Below are 24,250 nucleotides of genomic sequence, written 5' to 3'. Positions count from 1 at the left end.
CCCTATTTAACTGCCAATAACCAGAAAATGAACCATTTGAAGTGATGGGGAAATCTAGGGGTATCCTAGTTCATCCCAAAACTTCTAATGTAGTATTCATTTTGTATTCTTAACTTCAAATAAGACTCTAATCTTTGCACATGACCAACCCTTTGACTCTCTGACCTGGTGTTGGATGATCAAAGAGTTTTGTGCTTAAAATAAAATTCTCCCCGGAAGATTTTTGAGTTTTGACATCATTTAAGAGAGATCTAAACCTAGCTGGTAAACTCTATATACTGTTCTAAATACAAATTGATATGAGATAATCTTTTACATCTCAAAATGGAAAAAAAAATAAGATCAGGTATACTACTTATGTCCTCATTCACATTCTGGTTTATGTGTGGTTCAGCTACAGCAGTAATTTAAAATTATTAAGTGTTCTCAGCAGTTTGCCTTTTATTTTAATTGTTGTTGTCATAGCTTTTGTTTTATCCGAAATCTCAAGAAAACATCATAGATTTTGTTAGACTAATGCTTTCATTTCATCTTTCTTTCCCAACGTATTCTTATCGTATATTTTGCTCTTTAACAGGTCATAAATTTTTTGGTCGGTCTTCTGTTTCTGCCAATGCTTGAACATCTTGGACCACAAATAGTTTATGCGATCTTTGCAGGATTTTGCTTGTTCGCAGTGGCCTTTGTGAAAAAGAATGTGGTGGAAACGAAAGGGAAAACATTACAGGAGATTGAGTTTGCCCTTCTTCCATCTCATTAGTTGGTGACTAGATCACACTCTATACTAAGTTCAGATTGGAAAATGTTAAGGTCCTAGTGATTGAACATCCAAATTCTTTGCTATAGCTATTTCTTGATTTGTACAATTTCGGAGTGTGTTCATAGGCAGGAAAGGCGGCAACAACGAACAATCAAGATAAAAATTGTCACTCTGCTTATTTTTGCTTCTTTTTTGCTCACTCCACTGGTCGGTGACTACTGCCTGAGGGAGCATGGAACTGCATCTGCCTCGGCCAGTAGTAGATCACATATATACTACGGAGTACCTATTGTTGTTATCTTTGTATACCCCTTCTTTTAATTTTTACCTTGATCTGATTTTTGTAATTAGCATTGACACAGAAAGGCTACTCTAAACATTCCTTACAGAAATAATGTTACAGATTTTGAATTAGCAAGATACTGGTAGCTTCTCTGCTGTAACAAGAAATATTGGTAGTATTGTAGTATACAATTGATTAATGTTAGCTGAGATTTTTCAATATTTGTCTTCAGTTTCTGCATTGATTTTTCCAGTTGGGTGTGTTTGGTACGAAGGAAAATGTTTTCTTGAAAAACAAGTGGGCTTCTTGCTTATTTTTTAGTATTTGGTAAGTAAAATATTATCTCAAGAGCATTGATATGTTATCTAGCAAAACACTATCAAGGCGGGATGAGACTCGGGGGAGTTAGAGTCGAGCCAGAAGTTCACAGGAAATGTCTCAGAAATTTAAAAAAGTGAGTCTTGGTTGTAGACTTGTATCATTATGCATACAAGATATAGTTTGAATGTTTGATGATTATTCTTCCATGATGAAAAATATGTACAATCTAGTCATACGTTGACTTTAGGGTTATTTAATGATGATATAAACGTGTCTTGTTTTATTAGTCTGAAAAATTAGTTATTCAATCTTCTGTTTTAATGCACTACACGTCTCTACTATTGCAAGTTGACTTTGAATAACTACCTTTCAGAATATCATTATTTTTTTGTTCATTTTCTAAGTTAACAGCAAGTCTTACATATGACCTTGGGCATTTTCCTAGCACAGAGATAAAAGATTGACTCTGAAGAGAATACTTTGAAGAGCAAAATGAAAAGGAAAAGGGTCTGATATACCCCTCAACTTTGTCATTTAGAGCTGATATACCCCTTGTTATGAAAGTGGCTCATATATACCCCTACTTGTAAACAAATGGCTCACATATACCCTTTTCCTCTAACGGAAATGAAAAAAAAATAATTTTAATCTAAATTTTTATTATTTTTTTCTAAAAAATTTAATCCCATATGAGTAAATTTAATCCTTGTCAAACATATTTTTTTTGACTTTTTTTTGTTTCAATGACTAATTTATAATTATTATTTTGATAATCAAATTTATTTATGTTTCACTAATATTCTTGTAAAACTTATTGTAGATGACCAAATTTTTTCTTCGAATACGAAATTAAATTACAATACACACAAAAAAAATAGTTTATAATTTTTTTATTCTTTAAACTAAGGAATGAAAGAAAAAAACAAAATAAGAATAAGAAATTCAAATAATTATAATAAAAGAAGTCAAAAAATAATTTATGTATGAAAAAAATTAAAATATACCTTGAACTTTGATAGAATAATCATATATACCCCTAAATAATTTTTTAAAAGAAATTAGAAGTAATAAATATAAATTTAAAACTAATTTTTTAACTTCCGTTAAATGAAAGGTATATGTGAGCCATTTTGTAACGGCAGGGGTATATGTGAGCCGTTTGTATAACGGTAAGGGCATATATGAGCCACTTTTATAACGAGGGGTATATCAGCTCCAAATGACAAAGTTAAGGGGTATATCAGATCCTTTTTCCCAAAATGAAATACGAGGATAGTCTAAATAATAATACTTGATCAATGCAATTTCACAATTAGAGAGATTGCTTTCGAAAGATTACTGGTTCAAAATCAAAAAGAGAATAGTATAATTAAAATACAAATCAAACAAACAATATTGAAAAAGGGACGTTATACAAATCCTCCTCCCAAGATGTAACCAGCTACCAAACTTGCCTAGTGGCATATGAATACATAACCAACTTGGAATAAAATGGTGTAGGGAACTTCCAATAACTTGACTACTCATTTGAAAATTCATATTCTATTTTACCCCCTTAATATTGTCCATTTCTATGATACTAATGATACTAATGTTCTCTCATTGATTATTTTTTCTAAGTCAAAGATGCCATCCACTCTGTACATGTCACACAAAAATCCCTTTCCTACAACATATATATATAAAAGAAGTCATTGACATTTCTTCATCCTGTACTAAGGGATAATTGTAAAATACTATTTGGATAACAATGGGAAGAGTTGAAGCAAACAATGAAGGAGAAACCTCTCAGGCAGAGAGTGGTACTGAACCAGCTACCTCACAACCTCAACAGTTCCAAGGAGTACAAAGTGTGTATCAGTCACCATCACACTTAACAATTGGAGCTCCTTGGAGTACTGGCTTATTTGATTGTCATCTGGACCAAACTAATGGTAAATTAAGTTTACTAAGTGTCCTATTTGTGTGGGATGAGTTAGTTGGTCTCTTGTTAAATGTTTTAGGGGAATCCTCACTTTTGAGTTAGCTTTTGAGGTTGAGTGAGACCGAATGTTCATTTATTTTTCATGGTATCAAAGATTGACTCATCTCAATTCTTGGTTTACTCGATGTTTGGCCTTTATGTTATATTGTTCACACTTCAGATGTCCAGTCCTGGTGGCGTGGGGGAATATTGGACAATCATCACCTCTTGAGCTAGTTTTTAAAATTGAATTAGGCCCAAAATTTATTGTTTTATCATGATACCAGAGTTAACTTTGTTGTGTGGGGATATTGGAATCCCAACATCTTAAAATCCTTGATCCGCTTCTAAAAATTACTTTCTTGTTTGTTTGTACAGCTGTCATGACGGCGTTCTTACCTTGTGTAACATTTGGACAAATAGCAGAAGTCCTTGATGCAGGACAAATGAGTAAGTTTCCTAGTCGACCCATCTTACTTGTCAGTATACAGAAGTTAAAACTCTTCGTATGTTTGGTGATTAATGCAGCATGCCCTTTGGGGACTTTCATATACATGCTGATGATGCCTGCTGTTTGCTCTCAGTGGATCATGGGCTCAAAATATAGAACCCAATTGAGACAAAGATATAATCTAGTGGAAGCTCCTTATTCAGACATGATTTCCCATATGTTCTGTCCATGTTGCTCTCTTTGTCAAGAATTCAGAGAGCTTCGAAACAGGGGACTTGATCCCGCTCTAGGTATGTCATGTCACGCTTGGTTACAATTAATATTCTACTATGTGTCTCGTTCATCTAAAAACATAAACTAATAGATAACGATGAGACTCTTTAAGTCACGAATATCTTAACATTGTTACAATAAATGTTGTGCAGGGTGGAATGGTATAGTTGCACAGCGACACTATGGGAACCAACAAGTGAATCAAGCTCCTCAAGTACAATCCATGTCAATGTAAAAATACAAGATTGTGATTCTTTATTTGTTTGATTTGAGGTAGTGGTGTGTGAGTAAACTTATTTTTCCAACAACCAGATTCTGTTCATGTTTGAAGATGTATCCTTAAAACTCAACCATATTGTTGGCTGTGTTAGTTGTTTGAACTATGTTTTTACAACCCCAATTCGAGTTAGATTATAACAATGCCTCTTGTCTATGTGCTTGCTACAAATAACACCATCTATCAACTATTTATCAATCCCAAATTAATTAAATTCGACAATAAGAATCCTCTATATATGCTATATGTGAACACATTTTATTCCAAATAATATGTATGATTAACGAAACGAAAATTGTTCACTAGGAAGCATTAAAATCAAACCATCAAGAACAGAAAAAAAAAATGTCATGCGTGTGATTTTACTTTTCAATTTGAGAGTGAGTACACTCACTTTGCCACGTCAGCTCTTAGGATGGTATTTAATTAGTTCAGAATTGTTAAGGAAATAATTAAATGCTCGTACAGTTAAATTACTAAAGTAAATTCTGCTGCCAAATTCAAAGGGATTTGACATAGTTTCCAGAAAGAAAAAAAAAGGAGTTCCTTATTCCATAAGTTCCATTTCATGTAAATGAAAATTGAGTTTGCAATGGACTAATGAAGATTTAGCATCTATTCGATGGGCCGGGTTTAATTTCATGCCTGTATCAGTTTACACAAATAACCACGAATATATATTGTTTTACTTTTTCTAAAGATTATACATAGAATATACACAAATTATACGTGAACTAATAATCAGCAATTGTTTTTAATTTATTCAGTGAATGGACAACTATATAGGTTAAATCTGCAATTTGTTAAGAGTTGAACTACGGAAGTACCAAGTTATTGTGAAACTAGCAGAGCTATATTAGCATCTGTTTTTATGATACAAATATATATGTATATATTGTGTATTTGCTATAAAAATATAGAATATTGTTATGTTTTGTAATTTTTTAAAATTATTTTTATAAAAATGATCAAGGATCTGAAAATACTACATCAGTTTAAGAAAACTATAAAGAGTATTAAAGAGGCCAAAAACTCTAATAACGCTTGTCAATTGTTATGTGCACAGAGATGGTAGATTAGCAGTATAGTCAAAACATACGCAGAATTAATTGGATCATTGTTTAAATATGTTTCATGCACGTTAAATTTTATTAATTTAACCTATCTTAATTAGTGAAATTAACCTAATCACTTACTAGTGAAAATAAAAAGTGACAGTATATTCTTTACAAATTTAGAAACAAGAATATATATATATATTCTAGTTTTTTAATTTGTTGGATATAACAATAATGTTTTTTTTTTTAAATTTGGATAATTTATATCACGTTTGATCTTTTCCTAATCTTTAAGATATTTCTATAATTGGGTTTCCAGCTACTGACTGACAATAGATAGGTCCATTATCATCATTATATACCCCAAACAAACAAACAAAATAGGGAATAAAGTTGGAATGAATATATTTGTTTGATATAGTACCATAAAAGGTAGAAAGAACTAGTAGTACTTGTCTCAATTCAATACTTGTTGGGGTCTATTGTATATATATATATATATATATATATATATATGCTATCATTAAGAGAATATGTTATTATTAGACTTTTTTTTAAAATATTAATTACAAAAATCTAATGACTTTCGGGTAAGTTTAAAACCTTTCACTAGTAGAAAATCATTCTTTTTCTTAGAATCATTTGTATTCTCGCTTCTAATATCTTCTATCTTCAAGTCTTGTCACAAAAAAACCCATCCGTGAGTGTATATATGTAGATGAATAGTTCTTCTTTTTAAAAATAAACATATATAATTTCTCACCATGATAATTGGCTATTTTCAGCATCAATATTAAAACCTAGTGTTTCGCTTTGTGATCTTGTTGTACAAAAAAATAATATTTTGTTCATTATGAATTAAAAAGTGATTGGTTGATCAGTAAAACGTTGGACCGCCTAGCCACTCGTAAATAAAAGGTTGGGAATGGACAGGGACAGCTATATAACTTGCTAAGGGAAATTGGAATTGGCCACAACAAGGGCTGATTCACAATGTGTTGTATGTACATGCACATAAATCAAGTAGTTTTTTATTTTAAAAAAAAGTTATATTAATATTAAGAAGTTAATTAAATATTTACTAGTAAATTTTATTGTTATTATTATTATTATTATTATTATTATAATATATTAATAACTTCATGATAGAAATCGATAAATTTTAAATTCGAAATCAGCTACCGTCCATTCCAAACTGTCACTATCTGGCTTTGAAAACGAATTCAAATATATATTTGGTCCTTTTTAAAAAGCACAAGTAGACAACATAATGCTACCATTTTAATTAATTTAATATTTTGTTTAATATGTTTTGGCTTGATCATGAATTGATGATTGTATTGAACCAACTTTAATCACATACATTTTTTTTTTCTTTTCATTGTTTAATTTTTTAATCATATTAATATAAATAATAATATTGTCAAAGCCTCAAATCTTTAAGCACATTTCACTTTTTTGGATGTCCCAAGACAATATTCACATTAAATAATGAATGCATAATTGCTTCTTGACTTTCTAACATAGCCATTAACACACAAGTACATATATACCAGAAAAAATCTTAATTTATTGTCAACTTTTATAAAAGGATAAAATTATGAATTAAATAATTTCCTCTCAATGTGTCATATATGATTTTTTTTTTTGAAATTTCAAATAGAAATTATTGGATAGAGAGGAACTAATAATAGTTTCTTTATTTTAAAATTGTTTACTTTTGTTAGTGGAAAACGAAAGTGGAATGACCTAGGCAATTACAAAGTTTATTAATTAGTCGAGGATAGATCCTTAATTCAGCCGCCCCCACAATATATAAATTATTTTAAAAAAGAAATTACTGTTAATTTCGTGGCAATTAATATTAGAGTGTGATTTAATTAATTTAATTAGATGATTCTTTTCTATGCATTGATCTAATACAAATTTGACTTTCATCATTCCATTTCAACCTGTAACCAAAAATAGACGTTTCTCAGAGGTAGAATTTTATAGTTCTTCCTGTTAAAAAAAGAAAAATATTTCTTGATAGAAGAAAAAATAACAGCTATCCTATAATTTCTTTTTATATATAGATAATCTAAGAACAAGAAGATTCAATAAAAAAATATAAACAAATTCTTATGGAGTCCAAAAATAAAAAAATTGAATCAAAACATTCAAGTCAAACCGAACCAGAAAAAAATGGAAAATATTTTCCTCTACCGAACACAACCATAATCTCATCATTTTCATCAAACTATTATTCCCTTGTGGTAATTTGAGCGATCATACTTGCAATTTTGACTCAACGGTGAAATATAATTTTGACCTAAAGTCATAAGCTTAATTATATATTGTCTCCGTCCATTTTTAGTCAGTCTCCTTTTTTTTCAAGTCAAACTATAAGAACTTTGAAAAATATTTTAGAAAAAATGCACGAGTATCCCCTAGACTATGACCGAAGTCCCAGAGATGCACTTTAACTAAACTAAGGTCCTATTACCCCTGAGCTTATTTTTTTTGTAATTTTGTATACCTTCTGCCTTACGTGGCACACTCCGTGACTGCACGCAATTGAGGCGCATGAGAGATATTCGGATGTCACGTAAGCTAAATAGGTGCACAAAATTAAAAAAAATAAGTTTGGGGGAGGGGAGGGGGGGGGGTGGTAATAGGACTTTACTTTAGTTAAGGTGTGTCCGGGATTTCGTTCATAGTCTAGGGAATACTTATGCATTTTTCCGACGTTTTACGGTGTATTTTTTCATCAAATTAGTATGCAAAAATTGCAATTTAAAGTACTTTTCATAGAGTTTTTAAATATCTAATTTTTTTTGTTTAACATCTTCCTAACGATAGTCCCAAATAAATTTCTCCGTCATAAAACAACAACTAAGAGTAGCGAATTTAAAGATATTGCAAGAAAGATAAAATTTTCGAAACGATATGTTGATTGTACCTATGGATTTCCAAGTTACATATACAACACTTATGAACTACCTTGTAAGGTAGTAAGATTATTCATGAAATTCAAGAAAATAGGACCATATTGTACATTGGAAAATACCACTTTATCATTGACCCGATTTCAAATGCAAAATAGCATCACAAACAGTCAGCTCTGACTTTCATACTGAGAATGACTGCTTTGTGATGTTATATCATTCATTCCATGAGGACACAGAGGCTCCGATCCGTCTTATCATCAGTTTGTTGTCGTCTCAGTATTTTTACACTGTCAGTGTATATAACTTAAAATCCAATCAGCTCGTAACATCAAAATCCTCCTCCGAGAGCTGGAGCCCAATAATCGGCGCCGGTGTCACTTCCTATATTTGCCATGCAAGAAATAGGAACCAAGCACAACCCTCTACTCCTTAAATCCATCGCTTTGTGCTGAGAATCCTAAAGAGAATGAAAAGTAAAATCAGGTCACTTTGATTAAAAGATAATTAGAGGCAACTCAATTTAGTATGTAGCATTGATTAGTAACATCATAGAACAAATAATAAGTAACCTGTTATAACATGTTAAATTATTTGATGATGATATAAAACTTAACATATTTGTTAATTGCCACACTAGTAATGGGGCATGCATGTACATGTTGAATAGAATTATACCGTACCTGCTTATTTGCTGGTCTCCTTTTCAGAAAATTACCATCCAAAAACTAGATGAAAAGGAATTAGAATTCAAATTAGTATCTACGGACAAGAAAGTTATAATGGATCCAAATTCAAAATTTTAGCCCCTTTCTTGACTATTAAGCTACTCCATCCGTTTCTCTCTCTAGTATGTTTTAAAATAGAACGTCACATTTCTATATTATGTAAACTTTTGGTGATAAAATTTTCATTTTTACACTTAACAACACTCCCTTATAGGCATGAAATCATATTTAAACCACAACTTAAAGGCTACATTTTGTATGTTACTACACTTATAATTAATTAAAGAACATATAAATTAGACTTATTCTTTATATTTTTAAATTTTGTGCTCAGTCAAACTACGCAATATAAAATAGATCACGAGAGTTTGTTTTTACCAAACTCATATATAGTTGAAGAAGTGCAATTATTGTTGAGAAGATCATTTCACCTTTAGGGCGGTCACTTTTTATGAACAGAACACTTTGATATATATGACTGTTGCTTTACAAATGTAAAGCCTCACATAACTAGCTTTTGGTGTACTAGTGAGGGATCCAATAAAGTAGGCATTTGTATATCAAGTAAATAATAATAATACTTAATTTTCTTGAATTCAAGAAAAGTTAAAAGATTAATCTTGATAATTAACGAATTAATCAGACATGATTAGTCAGTCGCACGTGTATAAATATGAGAAACTGATGAGGAATCTTGGTCGTGCATCGGAAAATGTGTAAAGAATAAATTCTTACATTCAGTGATTGTTGGGGAATGTGACCCATGCTTCCTGATGCATTGCCCAAGTATGGTGAGCTTAATGCCTGCATATATACGTGCACCAAAAAAAAAAATGATAATAATTCATGTATAATATCAATGGATATATCTTAAATATATACATATATGTTCATAGTAATATATAACATTTTTCACATATTTATGATAAGTTAGTAAGATATATAGGATGATCGATTCGTAATAAGTAAGATAAAGTAGTCTGAAAGATATAATAAGGTGAAAAGTAATATTTTTTCATTTCAAATAGAATGATCAATTTTGACTTGACATATAGGTTAAGAAAATAAGGACTTTTTAATCTTAATTATGATGTTAAATTAACGTTATGTTAAATGTATCAAAATATCATTTAATCTTATGACTTTAAACATGTCAGGTGTATATGATCATATCATACCTTTTTTAGACAGATTAAAAAACACAATAGGTCATTCTATTTGAAACGGAGAATATACGTGTAATGCAACATGTCAAAATCAATGAATATATTTGCAGCATGCTTATGAATGAAAAAGAGGGGGAAAAAAGGAAGACCTGAATTTGAGCCTGAAGGAATCTGATGTAGCCAATAGCTTCTGATAGGACGGAGGCTGTATCAGTCTGCAAAAGAGAAACATGACATGTCTGTCTCATACACCAACACAAATTAAAGCCATATATTCTTCTTTTTCTCTTTTCCTTTTTGTGTTAGAAAAACTTTATTTAATTTAGACACAACTTCATGGGTAAGATCACTAAAGCAAAAATAAATAAAAGATCTAAAAATGTGTTATCTACCTAAAAAAATAATTAGTCTATTTATATAGTACTACTATTTCAATGTTATTCTTTTCAGTGATCCAGTACTGCCATCAGCATGGGAAATAGACTAATTAATAGGCAGTACAAGTTATGTGATCTTGACTTACATGCATTGACACCATTGTAAATAATTTTAACATATCACACTAGTAATTATCAAGTGATTAGTGTGAATTCGTTTTCGGACCTTGTTTGGTTAGTGTTTTAATTTCAGTGTGACTAATCTATGGATGAATTTTAACTTATTATAGAAAATTATTGAGTTGATTGTATACATTACTTATAGATTTATCTATAGAAGTATGTGAAAAAAAAAAATTACTCATTCTAAGTGTAAAAAGTTACAACCTAGCTAGTAACTTTACCTTTCCAAATGGAGAAACAAGTTGGTGGAGTGATGTTACTCTATCTCCTAGCTTCTCCTTTCTTACCTGCACAGAAATTGCAAAAAAAAAAAAAAAAAAAAAAAGTTAATTAAGGACTTTAGTTTGCTAGGTAGTAGTCCATAGTTTTCCGTGAAATTATGGGCGTTTGACCATGTTTTATTGTAAAATTTGAAAATCAAAAAAAGTTTTTTATTTTTCACAGTGAAATTGTGTTTGGCTATGAACACAAATTAATTACGAAAAAAGTGAAAACACGTTTTTTTTTGTTTTTCGAACTGTTGAAAATTTTGAATTCGAGTTGAAGTTTCAAAATTTTATGACTAAACATGTTTTTCAGAGTTGAACTCCACGAAAAAGTGAAAAAAGTTCATGGTCAAACGCAAGGGTTTACAAAAATTAGATAGAAAAGGAAGAGAGATATAGTAATAACAATTACCTTTAGAGATGGTTGAGCTGAAGATTGTTGAACCCTAGCCTTCTTACTAATCCCACCACTGCTTGTGCTGTTACACTTTTAATACATACATACAAAAAAAAAAAAAAAGTAAATAAAGTCAACAAAAAAGGGTAAAAATTCAAAAACTTAATGCTTAGCTAAAACTTTCATAATGGAAAATCACTAAGCATCTCTACTTTTTTTTGTATTGATTAAATTCCTAATGCTAATCATGAATTAATTTTGTCATTTTTCTACAAATCACTTTCCCCTTTTTTGAAATTTTAATGATGAATCCATTGACTTATAACAAAAATGTAAGATGAAATGGATAAATCAACTTTTTTAATTAATTACCCTTTTTTTCTTACCTCAGTTGAATTATGATCTGGATGTTGATGCTTATGTTCCCCTTTGTTGTTAGAGAAATTCAAAAGGTTATGACTTAAACCAGTTGTAATACAAGAGCTAGCTGGTGAAGACAAATCTTGTTGAGACCAATTAGAAGCAATTAAAGGCCTGGTAAAATGATCAGTATCTAATTCGAGTTTTTCTTGTAGTGATGAAGATGTTTGAAATTCGTTGTGGACATGATGATGATGATGATAATGATACAATTCTGGCTTTACATCAGCAACAGGAACCCTAAAATTAGCTGTTGATGATGTTGGATGGACGGAATTTAAACTTTGGTCTTCCGAATTCCCGGCAGCATGAAAAGGACTAATACCAAACTTTTCTTCATCACCACAAAATCCACTCCTGTAGAAGTAACAAATTTGAGAATTACAAGGAAAAAAATTACAAATCTGATTGAACTTATTACTTTCTGCTCGAACTATTATGTAAAAGTACAAAAACAAATAAAATATATATATATATCTTTGATAGAATCACACTAATTAATCTAGATCTTGTATCCTTCTTTTTCTCATAGCAAGAAGATGACAATTATTAGCTCAAACCAAAGGGAAAGTTATCAAAATTTTCAAGGTAAGGAGCTACATACCCTATAATATGTGCATATAATAAAGTTCGAATTCTGAATATCTTTAGAACCATGCTAGGTGATTAAACATGACGAATAAATTAAAGAGAGAGAAAGAGAGTAAGGTTTTGTATATTTACATAAGAAGTTGGCTCAATGAACGAGGAAACTCTTGATTTGGATTATGAGCTCCATAAAAATGTGAAGAATTAGAATTAGAATTTGAAGAAGAAGAATTATGTTGATCATGAGATAATTGTGGATGCATGTTTCCATTCATGATCATGCTCCACCAATTAGTAGGGTTTCCAGCCATCATTTGCTACTACTAATGATTATTCTTCACCCTCTCTCTCAACACAAATTTTGCAATCTTTCTTCTCCAGTATCTCTCACTACTTTTTGCTCTTGCACATCACTACTTGTCTATTTTTTTTTCCTTTTTTTGTGCAAAAAAAAGGAGACTTTCTTGAAGGCCTTTCAAGGCTGTATTATATATATATATCATTGTCAAGTGAGTAAACATTACTTTGTTATAGTAATTCCTCCGTCTCATTTTACGTGACAGCATTTAACTTGACATGATATTAAAAGAGAATAAAAAAAGACTTTTAAAACATGCGCTCTAAAAACAATCCTTAGATATTTGTATGGTTATAAATGTAAAGTGATATTTTTTCGAATGGAATGAAAATAAAAGAATATCATATAAAATGAGACGGAGAGCGTAGGAGTATTTCTTACTTGTGGGGTTGAGAACCTTTGTTATTTGTATTTTGTTTTCCCTCTTATTGATACCTTCTTTTATTTTTTTAATTTCTTGCTTTAATTAGCTTTATTGTAAAGTGGAGGCAGAAAAAGGCTGGTGGGTCAGGCCCAAAAACAAATGCTCGTGGTGTTATTTTTAAAAATTTTATTTTCAAACTTCATTGACTTAAGAGTGGTAACTAATTAAAGGATTGTTCTTTTCTGTTACTAGCTATACAGCTGCATTCTCTGATCTTATCATGTGAAAAAAGGAGTACGCTCTTTTATCACATCAACATATAGATATTCTATCGATCAATCGTATTTTGTTATAGAGAAATTTAATTGTATTAATAATGCATCTAACTTTTTTACATCAAATATTCCATTTATATTATGGTTATTAAAAAGTATTATCTGTTATAACAAGTTAAACTATAGTAACGATGTAAAACATGTTGTGTTGGGGTTATGTTTACCATAGTAATCAGAGAAGGGCTCATAGTCTTTATTGTTCTGATCTCTTCTTTTTCGATAGCAATATTTTATATTTGTATCGAACTTGCCTACATGTCTCGACTATTCTATTAGATACCCTCGATTTAGCTTCTTAATAAAGTTTGGACAATCCTCAAAAAGCTACAAATAATTGAGGGCGATTTTTTTCCAAAGAAAGGGAGAATGATAGTTTATCAAGAGTCATGCTCAAGGAGCTTTGGAAGATTAAGTTCTGAAGTTCATTATAGGCTTAAGTGAATAATCTATTAATGGGGGATATTATTATATTTAGAAAAGACAGCCACATTGCATGTTTTAGCTGATCTTAATCTCATTTTAGTCTTACATTTAATAATATAAGGGCTATATTTGTAATTAATAGCTATCTCCTGTAAATACATGGGCGTTTGGACATAAGAACTGTGAAATTTGAAGGAAAAAACAGTACAATATTTGTTTTCGAAAATGAGATTTGAAATTTTAGAATTCTTGTGAGTGATTTAGAGCCCGTTTTAATTGTTTTAAAAGTTAAAAGTAAAAGGTCAAACTTAAATGACTTTTAAGTTTTAAAAAAAAAATTGGGATGTCTACTTTTGGTTTTTAACTTATTTTACGTTATTTTTAACCTTGTCAAACACTTTCTGACTTATTTTAACGTTTGTCAAACACTTTCAAAAATAAAAAACTAACTTAAAAGAATAAAAATAGGTTTGACCAACTTTTATGTCAATCCAAACACCTAAGAGTGAAATTATGAAATGACTTTTGTGGATTTCATCTTAAAAAATTTATAACAATTTTATGTCCAAATAGCTTTTCGCTTCTCGAAAATCATCTTCAATCTTCGATTCTTAGTACGCTGATTCGATGCAAGTTCACTTTTGTTCGCCTCCTGCTGCTCCGGCTAATGCTATTGCTACCTCCTCCTTTGCTCCTTCGATACGTGCCTGGTTAAAATCCTGCACTCTTTCTTTTAATGAGCTATTTTAACTATGAGAAAGCTTTTCATTAAATAGTCTTCGGTTCTTAATAAAATTCCAAAAACTAAAAGTGAAAATTGTCTTGTAAGTTGTAGTAAGTAGCTAATGGGTGAAACTCCTTTTATTGCCTATGAACTTTGCCTAAAGATTTGCAAGAGAAATACTTTTCCTCTAGAGGATTATATTAGTCTAGGTGCGTATAATCTTATATTGATTGAATTAGGAGGTGATTAGGATTTATTCTAGTTATTCCCTACATACTATATTTTATCAAAATTCATGTTTATTTTCTACTCTCTCCGTTCAATAATAGTTGTTCACTATACTATTTTTGAATATCCAACAATATTTGTTCACTTTATGAAATGAAGGAATAGTTTCACTTAATTCCTTGTTAATAACATGTTCTTGAATTCGAAAATTATCAACCAGGAATCCCAAGGAATTCAAATATTATGATAGATTCACAAGAGAATGTCTCGTAAAATATTCTGGGACATTTCAAAAGTTAACTGAAACAATTTTTTTTTTTTTTTTGCAACTTGACAACCTCAAGGAAATGAAACATTTTGCTTATTTCTTCCTTCAATAATTAGACTTTTGGACATAGGAATTGGACCGTAATTTGAAGTTCTGATTTGAAATTAATCTTATTCTTGTTGAAATCTTTACAAAAATAAACTTTAATTTCAAGTTCTTATTCCAAATTCTCCAAATGTTGGATTTCAATTTCATATTGTGATTTCAATACTTTTTTAATGTAAACTTGACCAATAATTATATTTTGTGAAAAGATTATATTAGAGAATAATTAGTTATTATTATAATTGATTTTTTTGGACTGATAAATCTTTATGAAAATTATGTGTAGCTAAAAATTTGTAATAGCATGTAATCGTCAACATCTCTACAAAACAACATGAAGATATATAATTTATTAATGTGACACTTTTAGGATTTCTCGATATATTAAAATGAACTATGATTTGCTCATTTGAGAGTGTAAGAATTGTGATGTTTTGATAGTTTTTAGTTTTCACTAATTGAAATTTTTATACAGCTTAAAAAATTCAAATTAGATATCAGAATAAAATTCCTAACTTAAGATAAATCTGAAATCATATGCTGAAGGTTCACAATAGACTTGAGTTGATGTTTCCAATAGAAGATAAGGAATAGGAAGCCAAATTGCATGCTTAGCCGCCTTAATTGCATTCTAGGCTTAAGTTCTGATTATGTAAGGGCTACTTTTGTATTATTCATAACTAGCTCCTATAATAAATAGTAGAGATAAGGGTTAGTTCCTTAATAAATAGTACTCCCTTCGTTTAAAAAAGAATTTTCTTTTTAGTCTGTTTCAAAAAGAATAATTCCTTTTTTTTTTTGACAATACTTTAACTTTAATTTTTCATGTGCCATGTTTAAAACCACATGATAAAAGAATATCTTGGTAGATTTGACCGAACTTTAACTTAGAACCACAGGATTAAAAAGTTTTTTTTTTTTAAACTCCGTTCTAAGTCAAACTAGGTCATCCTTTTTGAAACGGAGAGAGTACCCTTTATTGGCTATATTTTATCAATATTTGTGTGTGAGTTTTCAATCTTTCAGGTCCTTGTTATTTCCCATTTCAAAAGTTAACTGACACACTCTTTTTCTCACCTTTGCTAATTTGCAAATTGACAACCTTAAGGAAATGAAAATTATGTTTATGATTTCCTCTCAAAAGTTGCCGTAATCAAAGTTAAAAGTAGAACTTTTAGAGTCATTTCATCAAAAATTGAATCAATCGCGTGTAGACTGATCCAACAATTGAGAAAATTATCTTTCAATTAAATAAACAAATGAGATGTAAAATACAGGAAAAGGGACAACCACACTATTAAAAAATTAAAGCACTCAATAAAGCAGAACAATAAGCTTTATCAAGGAATCTAGATACCTAGTTTCATTGTCAAGTTGTCTTTTGAGCAACTTTTGATCTATAGTTTAACTTAGCTTCCCTTTTTTTAAATCATTTCAATCACTTTGCAGAACAATCATTGTTTCTGAGGAATGTTGCTGACTAAACCACCATGCCGTTGCATAGCAGCAACTGGTTCACCACATCTGGGGCAACGAAACGATGAAGATGCAGAGCACCTTGTTTGAAGACAGTAGTAACAGTACCTATAACATTGAAATACAAACACCTGAAATTTCAGAATCATTTATGCAAAGCAAACTAACGATAGGAATGATTCTGAACATCGAACACTGTCAAATAGAAAGCATGGCAAAAGACCAATGAAAGAAAGCACATAAATGATTTCGAGAAGCTCAATAGCTCCTAATATGAGAACCTTGGTTGGCTTGTAGAAACTGCACTCAATCATCTTTAAGTTGCAGACGAGGTGATACAAACAATGCAATGAAAACTTATTTTAAATGTAAACCTGAAGTAAAAGTAGTTTTGACTCTGATGTTCTGTGCCGACAGTAATATTAGAACCACACTCAGCACAACGGTCCAAACAATTTTCGCCTGGAAAGAGCATTAATAATAATGGCTACACTAACCTAGGATTGTCTAGCAGCAATTTCCACAAATCCACATTATTCTATGATAAGGATTTCTTCAGTTAAGAAACGTCGAAGTATGTTCTTAATAAAGGCATATAAGCATATATGAGAATACTGCATTACCATTCTATTGTATAAATGAAAGCATGTAAATGTACATACCTATGCTGACAAGGGATAGCTACAAATGGAATTGATGGGGTTCCCTGGCAGATGGGGCATAAAGTTTCATCTACTGAAGAATCTGAAGATTTGTCCTTTGAGAATGGACGAAGGAAACTCTTGACAGATGCTGAATTGAGAAGGGGAAGAAGCAAGAGCAGCAGTTCCTGCATATTAGAAAATTGTTTAAAATCCAACTCCCTTCACATTGTTTGCCTACTGAGAAACCAAACATGTCAACAAGATAAAGCCAGAAACAGAAGCTGCAAAGTTTGAACTGTAAAGCAAAAAAAATTTATAATCCAGCAGCATGTAAAACAGCTAAAAAACTATGTAAAACTCTATATTGTTAATGATTCAAACTATCTAGAAATTTCTTAGTGAGTCTTTTTTAATACTTTCTGAACGGACATACAAATATTGAGAGATAACGCCAACGGAAGGACAATTACCGAGAATTCATTCCAGACCAACTGACGATTCATGTACTCAAAGCTCACAGCTCTGTTCATATTTGGGCTACCATAAACAAGTCTAGCTCTTAAAGCTCTTTCAATGAGATTCCTGAACCTGCATGTAGTTGATACATGTAGAAAACCATTAATGTAAGAAGTTGTAATGTGTTAATTTATTGGCCAGATCACATGCAAGGGACATTTATTACAACCAAATGATGCACTGTGCATATTAGGGCTCCCATATATCTTTGTAAAATCAGTAGTATCAACCATCCTAATGTGCAAAAAGTTTATCATGCCGCATGATTCCAGCACTAAGTTGGGGAGCTGAGTCCCTCATACGAGGAAACACTGTCTGATTGGATGGAGATGCATGTACAAATTGATGACAGATATTATGGCCATAGCTCACTACAGTCGAGTAAAAACAAAGGAATAATGAAGCTTAGATGCCATTTGCTTTTCAGAAGAAATGGGGGGTTTTATTGCAAGTTCTCAACGTATGCCCCCGACTAAAAGTGTTTTTCCATGAAATGATGGTTCCCAATTCAAAAAGTTTGTAATATATCATTTGAAACAATAGGAACTTGGTCAGTTTCTACTCATCCTGATATGACCTCTTTTATAGAACATTCTCCACAGATTTAAACTTAGAAAGTTCCCTATTTTAACCTTTTCCAATTGAAAATTTGTCATAAAGCAATACAAGCTCATATGTGTGCCTCTGATACCCATGCACCGGTCTTTTAGTTCTTACAGCACAGATTCAGGCAGTATTACTGACAGAACTACTTTGTGAACTAGATTTCTGTCATCTTCTTCTTTTATCCGGTGGTCATGTTATGCATTGAAAAAGAAATAAAAAGTAAAGTCTTTGCAGTAAGAGATATACCTTCCTGTGTAAAGAAAGAGAAGTAAATTGCTAAAAGATGCTGCTTTATAGATCCCCTCCATCCGTTGCATTAACAACCACACTCCACGCGCCAAGGACCTCTGAAGCAAATACATAATTAAAAAGTGACGAATAAATTATCTGTTGACACTATAAGAAACAGTATTATACAAGTTAGTACTCTTCATTAAACTAACACGATTTCAAGTTGACACTATAAGAAACAGTATTATACAAGTTAGTACCCAATCCTATTTCAAAAGACTGTTCAACTGAACAGCGATATCAACATAAGACTTTAAAGACATGGCTTCCAAACTTGGACAAACTTGTACTTTTTCTATGACATTGAACTTTCAATACTTCCTCAATCTCACGATTCCCAACTTCATATTCCAATTGTCCTCTTCTATTACGTCAAAAAGGTAAGCTGCATGGCATCATATTTCAACCTGATTGTCCACCTTACTTTTGAACTAACTTTTTTCTATTTCTTCATACTTGAGAAAATATCTTGTGATCTTTCGTATTTCCCCATCTAATCTAATATTTAATCAATGAATTGTTTATCTCACGTCTTGATAATCCAGACCCTGAATATATTGTTTACCTCAATAATTGTGGTACCTTAAAAGTAGCATGTCGTCCCTAAATGTGACCCCATCAATTCAACTCCTCTTTCCTATTTTGTTTTGATAAGGTCAATTGCTACTCATATTGTAATAACATGGACAAAAAGATTAGTTTATCGATAAAAGAGAACTAACAGCTAGATAGAATATCACTATAACATTGAATACACATGATACCCTTCTCCAGCACAAGTATTCATGTAGCGTATGCAAGTACTTTTCGAGAAAATTAAACAATTTTGGATAGGCTGAAACAAAAGGCACAAGAATACATTTGGTCATTTGGAATATAAAAATACAGACAAGCTCTGCTCTAGTATTTCAAATTAACATTTATTTTTGCTAGTTATCAAGAAAATGCTTTCAGAAGTTCCGTAAGTATTATACTGCTGAAAGAAAATTATTATTCATCTGAATTTTATTTATTTTTGATACTATCTGTATTTATATGAAGATCAGGGGAAAGAATTCAAACTGAAATACTTCTAATTCCTACTTCTTTTCTATATGTAGAATATTGCCTGCTGTGGAGATTCCATGGCATAACAAAGTTTTGTTGGACATGTTGTTACCACAAGAATCTCGTTGTTCTTGACTACAATGTTATTTATGATCTTCAGACTAAAAGATCCTATATGACACAATTTTGTTAATACTCTACACTGTATTTATAATAATGGTGGTAAGCGGACTAACTTGCACGCAGCTCAACTACTCCTTCGGCACCTACTACCTCCTGACAGCATATGCATCGGGTAACTACATCTATCAAAGTTAAGATATGCATGAAGAAATCACCTAAATTAATTTTGAGCTTAAATTTGGCTACTAGTTTCTCATGGTCCATTGCAACATCCTTGTTGTTTGTTAATATTCTACTCATACCAATGATCAAGGCTTTTCAGTGATAGATGTTTTTACTGATCCTATATTGAAGTTGCACATTTCGAAGTTTCAAAGCATATAAAAATTTTCCTTCTTAACATTTCATATGCCTAAGCCAAAACAAAATGAAAATCGAGGGGTTCCTTTTCATGGTTAAAAGTTGTTACACAAAGTCAGAATATTGGAGGACTTAATAACTAATTATTTCTAACAATTGAAGTCAACAAAACTGAAGAATATTATCTATTAGAGAACGAAGAGTTCTCTTAGTGATAAACATATTTGTCACCAGTAAAACAGGCATGCACGCAAACGTGTCGAATATGTGAGGCAGAGAGAGCAGTACCTGCTCAGAGTCACCCCATCTCCGAAAAGCAGAAAATGATTGTAGACGAGCCCATATATATTGACCACCAACTGTTGCAACACAGTACCATATTTTTTGAGCAACAGTAAGTCCTGGTCCCTCTAATCCAGTCCTCACTATAAAAAACATGGAAAAGGAAAAAGAACTACAACTGAAATTATAGCAGTTGATGCAAGAAAGAAAAAATGAAACTGCATCAAGCTGTCAACCTTAGCACTTCAAACACAAAATAAGACAAAGGAGATTTTCCAAGACAATCCTTCCAAATCAGATTGATTATACACCCTTACTAATTTAGACTTACCAAACTATAAAACTACAACTGAAATTATTGCAGTTAATGCAAGAAACAAGAAATGTGATTACATCAAGCTGCCAACCTTAAACACATTTACCATATCAAAAATAATTAAATCAAGCTGCCAACCTCTTCATTTCAAACACAAACACAAAGTAAGACCAACGAGATTTTACAAGTCAATTCCAATGGTCCCTCCATCACAAACTGAAGTTATACACATGTCAATTTTAGACTTGCTATAGAATTTGAAACTTTACAGTCTCTAGTAGCTCAGCTGATCTATTAATAATTAAAAAGATTAAGACCAAAGTATCTAGAAACACAAAAGATAAAGATAAAAAGGATTATAAAACAGTAATTCGAGATTAGTTGCCAACTACTTTCAGAAAAACAACGTATTGGAGTAGACAAAGGAAGATCAATTAAAAATATGTCAATGTGAGGAGGTGACATTATTTGCCCAAAAAATGGCTTACTAAAGAAAGCATAAGAAGAACGAGTACAAATTACAACCATCTTAGCTTCAGCAAAAATACAGCTTGACGCCACAAAGCCAAACATGAATACTTAAGGATATCCAAGCTAGTATTATTCACATCCCTAAAGTAGAATTTAGAACCATCTCATCTATGTATAGCTTGCAACACAATATGACAAATTTAATTTCTAACATCACTGAGATACAAAAAAGGTTGGTACAAGCTACTCACAGAAAAGGAGGAACAAGATTAAGCAAAGATGTTTTTCTAACCTTTTCCTCTAATCTCACTTGCACGTTCATCTCTGTATCTCAGATTCATGAGAGCATTACCAGGAGTAGGCTTATCAACCCAGATAGAAAATCGCCAGATTAGAAACTCAAGGAAAGCATCAAGTTCTGGTTCATATTGAAATAGCATTCCTGGCTAATCCCAAAAAAAAAAAAAAACAGATATCAAAACTTCTGTCAGATAACAGAATCACTGAAGACTTGATGAATTTGATGATAGAACAAAAAGTTACACGATAGGTACCTTCATCAAAGAAAAGACCTTAACCAACTGCTCTTTTAGCATGGCTGACATTTCAATGTCCAGTCTTCCAGCATCTACCTGATTAACTCTGGATATTGATATTGGAATGGCTGACTGCCAAAAGAAGTTATCAACATGAAATTTCAGTGGTGGAAGCAAAAAAATCAGCAAATAAAACCTCAAAACGCGAACTCCTTACTCATCCTTCTCTGAGCCCCAACAGTAAAAAGATCTACATTTAAGAACTTTACAACAGAAAAGGAAAGAAAACAGCTTTTGTGTGTTACAATGAAGAAATAAGTAAATTCCCATGGGATAACACACTAAAACCATCAACAATTTCCAGAGAAAGGCTTAGTCTTTTCTTTCCTTTCTCGTATTTCTAATCCTCATCACAATGAAGCTCCACGTCTTGTATTTCCATTAACATCATCCCAGGTCGCATAAAACTTGAAGAAAATTTAAGCTAATCTGGGCCTGACTAGGGGAACTAAATCCATTTTTCTAGTATCCTACCCCCAATAAAAAAAACGTAGAGTGCAAATGTCCGTATCAGAACTTTTTCTATGAATGTTCTAAGCTCCATCAAAGTTTCCATTACTAAATAGACAGACAAACCACAGCCTATTATCATCAAAACTGAAACAATGACTTATAATGCTTCTTCGGAATCAGTCCAATAAGAAAGACAGTGTTTTTGTGGGAAATACTGTAATAAAGAACAAATATACATAATAAAATGGAACAGATATGAGGAGACAAATGGAAATTTCTCGAAGTCCACAAGTTTAATTGAGCAGGTGAGGATACCAAAATAAATATATATTTCAAAAAGTCTCTGCCCTAACTGGAAATCAGTTATCTCAAGTGTCATAATAAAAAATTGAGGCATAAAATGAATGGGCGGAGAGAGTACCTGTTGCTGTGGAGGAAGAAGAGATTGCCATTGAGGATGCAAATTCCGGTAGGTATTGATCCAAGCATCGTGTTGTGGGGGAGGATGGACAGTGGCACCACCACGGGGAGCGGACGATGAAGCTAGGTTTTGTCTGTCCATATCTCGGCCGTACTAGTTAATTCAATGAATTTTAACTATAGTACGATATGCGATGAAGATATTGGTGGTCGCCGGCGGCGATTGCGTACCGGAGCCCCGGTGAGCAATCTTTTCAGTTCAGCACTGACTTGACCACGCAGACAAATTTGAGACACAACAGTTGAAGTCTTTGTTTATTTAAAATTTAGAAAAAAATAGAAAATAAAAGCGGTTAGGGATATTTGTGAAGGGTAATTTCGTCTCTAAAAAAGGGTGTGTCACTGAAGCACGCTTTTCGAGATTATTGGAAGACGCACTGTGCTGAAAATAACAAAAGGCCTAATAATTAAAACAAGAAACAAATAAAAACGTCGACAGCAGGATTCGAACCTGCGCAGGCAAAGCCCAACAGATTTCGAGTCTGTCTCCTTAACCACTCGGACATATCGACGGTTTGTCTTTCTAAATTTTATGAATTCAACAAGTATGAGTTCAATATGTAAATATCGACTAGAGAACCCAATGAAGCCCATATTGAAGAATAGCGGTCCCAAAAAAAAATTCTCTATATCTAAGGCTCGAACCTGAAATTTATGGTTAAGGATAAAGTAATATCATCACTGTACCACGATCTACGTTGGTGATATACTACTAGACTTAAGTCTTCAGTTACGTATCAATCAATTGATATTGTTATACTTCCTTCACTTCAATTTGTTTGAAATATTTTCCTTTTTAGATAGTTTTCAAAAGAATAATTCTTTTTTTAGCAATTATTTGATTTCACTTATGATATTAGCATGTTTAAAACTACAAGAATAAACATTTGATATATCTTTAGTTTAGACTAAAAGAGGTTCAAATATTTTCTTTTTTTTAAAATTTTTTTTTATGTCAAATCAAAATAGATGAAACAAATTGAAACGGAAAAGTTAACCGTCCAATCAAAACATCAGACTAAGAAGCTCTTGTGCTCAATGTGAATAGCATGCTAGAATACGTCAAACCAGAGGAGTCTCATATAGGTAATTTCTAAAGCAGCATGTTCGCTTTTGTTTGCTAGTTGAATTTTTCACAAGTTGAACTAATCATTTGTTCAAGCCCAAAACACATATTACTAGCCTGACGGTAGTCGTACTTTTGCACGGATGTTCGTTGAAATTTAACGAGGAAATGGCAAAAAACAATTTAGACACACGTGACGTATTTTAGCCAATTTTACAATGTATTTCAATTTTTAAAATATCTTTGACAAGTCAGATAAAATTTCAGTGAAAAATGGAGC

The 24,250-nt window shown here is 31.6% G+C and overlaps 4 protein-coding genes and 1 non-coding gene across 8 annotated transcripts in view; 2 read left to right on the top strand and 3 right to left on the bottom strand.

The window, feature by feature from the left end:
* The window catches only part of LOC107021019 (probable plastidic glucose transporter 3), a 7,816-nt gene extending 6,554 nt beyond the window's left edge, over nt 1–1,262 (top strand). The window contains exon 14 of one of the 3 annotated variants that reach the window (XM_015221586.2): nt 578–1,262. In XM_015221586.2, the coding sequence (XP_015077072.1) occupies nt 578–760 (183 nt within the window). In that variant the 3' untranslated portion in view covers nt 761–1,262. The remainder of the gene's footprint in view (nt 1–577) is intronic. The other 2 variants (XM_015221587.2, XM_027917990.1) reach the window with 2 other exon arrangements.
* Nucleotides 1,263–2,908: 1,646 nt separating this feature from the next.
* LOC107022574 (protein PLANT CADMIUM RESISTANCE 8) lies at nt 2,909–4,484 on the top strand. The gene is made up of 4 exons (XM_015223169.2): nt 2,909–3,298; nt 3,706–3,777; nt 3,856–4,068; nt 4,204–4,484. Exons 1-4 carry the CDS (start codon nt 3,115–3,117, stop codon nt 4,284–4,286), a joined length of 552 nt encoding a protein of 183 aa, XP_015078655.1. The 5' UTR covers nt 2,909–3,114; the 3' UTR covers nt 4,287–4,484.
* A 3,800-nt stretch (nt 4,485–8,284) lies between these two features.
* Nucleotides 8,285–12,909, bottom strand: LOC107021619 (transcription factor bHLH68-like). Of its 2 annotated transcripts, XM_015222311.2 has the most exons (8): nt 12,574–12,909; nt 11,817–12,207; nt 11,446–11,520; nt 10,989–11,054; nt 10,357–10,422; nt 9,777–9,845; nt 8,997–9,041; nt 8,285–8,773 (listed from the first exon to the last, which is right to left on the bottom strand). In XM_015222311.2, exons 1-8 carry the CDS (start codon nt 12,750–12,752, stop codon nt 8,645–8,647), a joined length of 1,020 nt encoding a protein of 339 aa, XP_015077797.1. In that variant the 5' UTR covers nt 12,753–12,909; the 3' UTR covers nt 8,285–8,644. The 2 variants fall into 2 exon arrangements, with proteins under 2 accessions (XP_015077797.1, XP_015077798.1); XM_015222312.2 differs by lacking the exon at nt 8,997–9,041.
* Nucleotides 12,910–16,373: 3,464 nt separating this feature from the next.
* On the bottom strand, nt 16,374–23,165 carry LOC107021053 (peroxisome biogenesis protein 2). Its single transcript, XM_015221633.2, has 8 exons — nt 22,846–23,165; nt 21,930–22,043; nt 21,668–21,821; nt 20,595–20,731; nt 18,732–18,832; nt 17,834–17,951; nt 17,382–17,548; nt 16,374–16,827 (listed from the first exon to the last, which is right to left on the bottom strand). The coding sequence occupies exons 1-8, from the start codon at nt 22,984–22,986 to the stop codon at nt 16,698–16,700; spliced, it is 1,062 nt and encodes a 353-aa protein (XP_015077119.1). The 5' UTR covers nt 22,987–23,165; the 3' UTR covers nt 16,374–16,697.
* A 169-nt stretch (nt 23,166–23,334) lies between these two features.
* Nucleotides 23,335–23,416, bottom strand: TRNAS-CGA. Its single transcript has one exon. It is a non-coding gene; the product is annotated as a tRNA-Ser (tRNA).
* Between the last annotated feature and the right edge of the window lie 834 nt (nt 23,417–24,250).

Source organism: Solanum pennellii, chromosome 6 (genome assembly GCF_001406875.1).
Source record: "Solanum pennellii chromosome 6, SPENNV200".
In the NCBI taxonomy this organism is placed as follows: domain Eukaryota; kingdom Viridiplantae; phylum Streptophyta; class Magnoliopsida; order Solanales; family Solanaceae; genus Solanum; species Solanum pennellii.
Note: the sequence above shows the minus strand (reverse complement) of the source record. Positions and strands in the feature narration are given on the sequence as shown.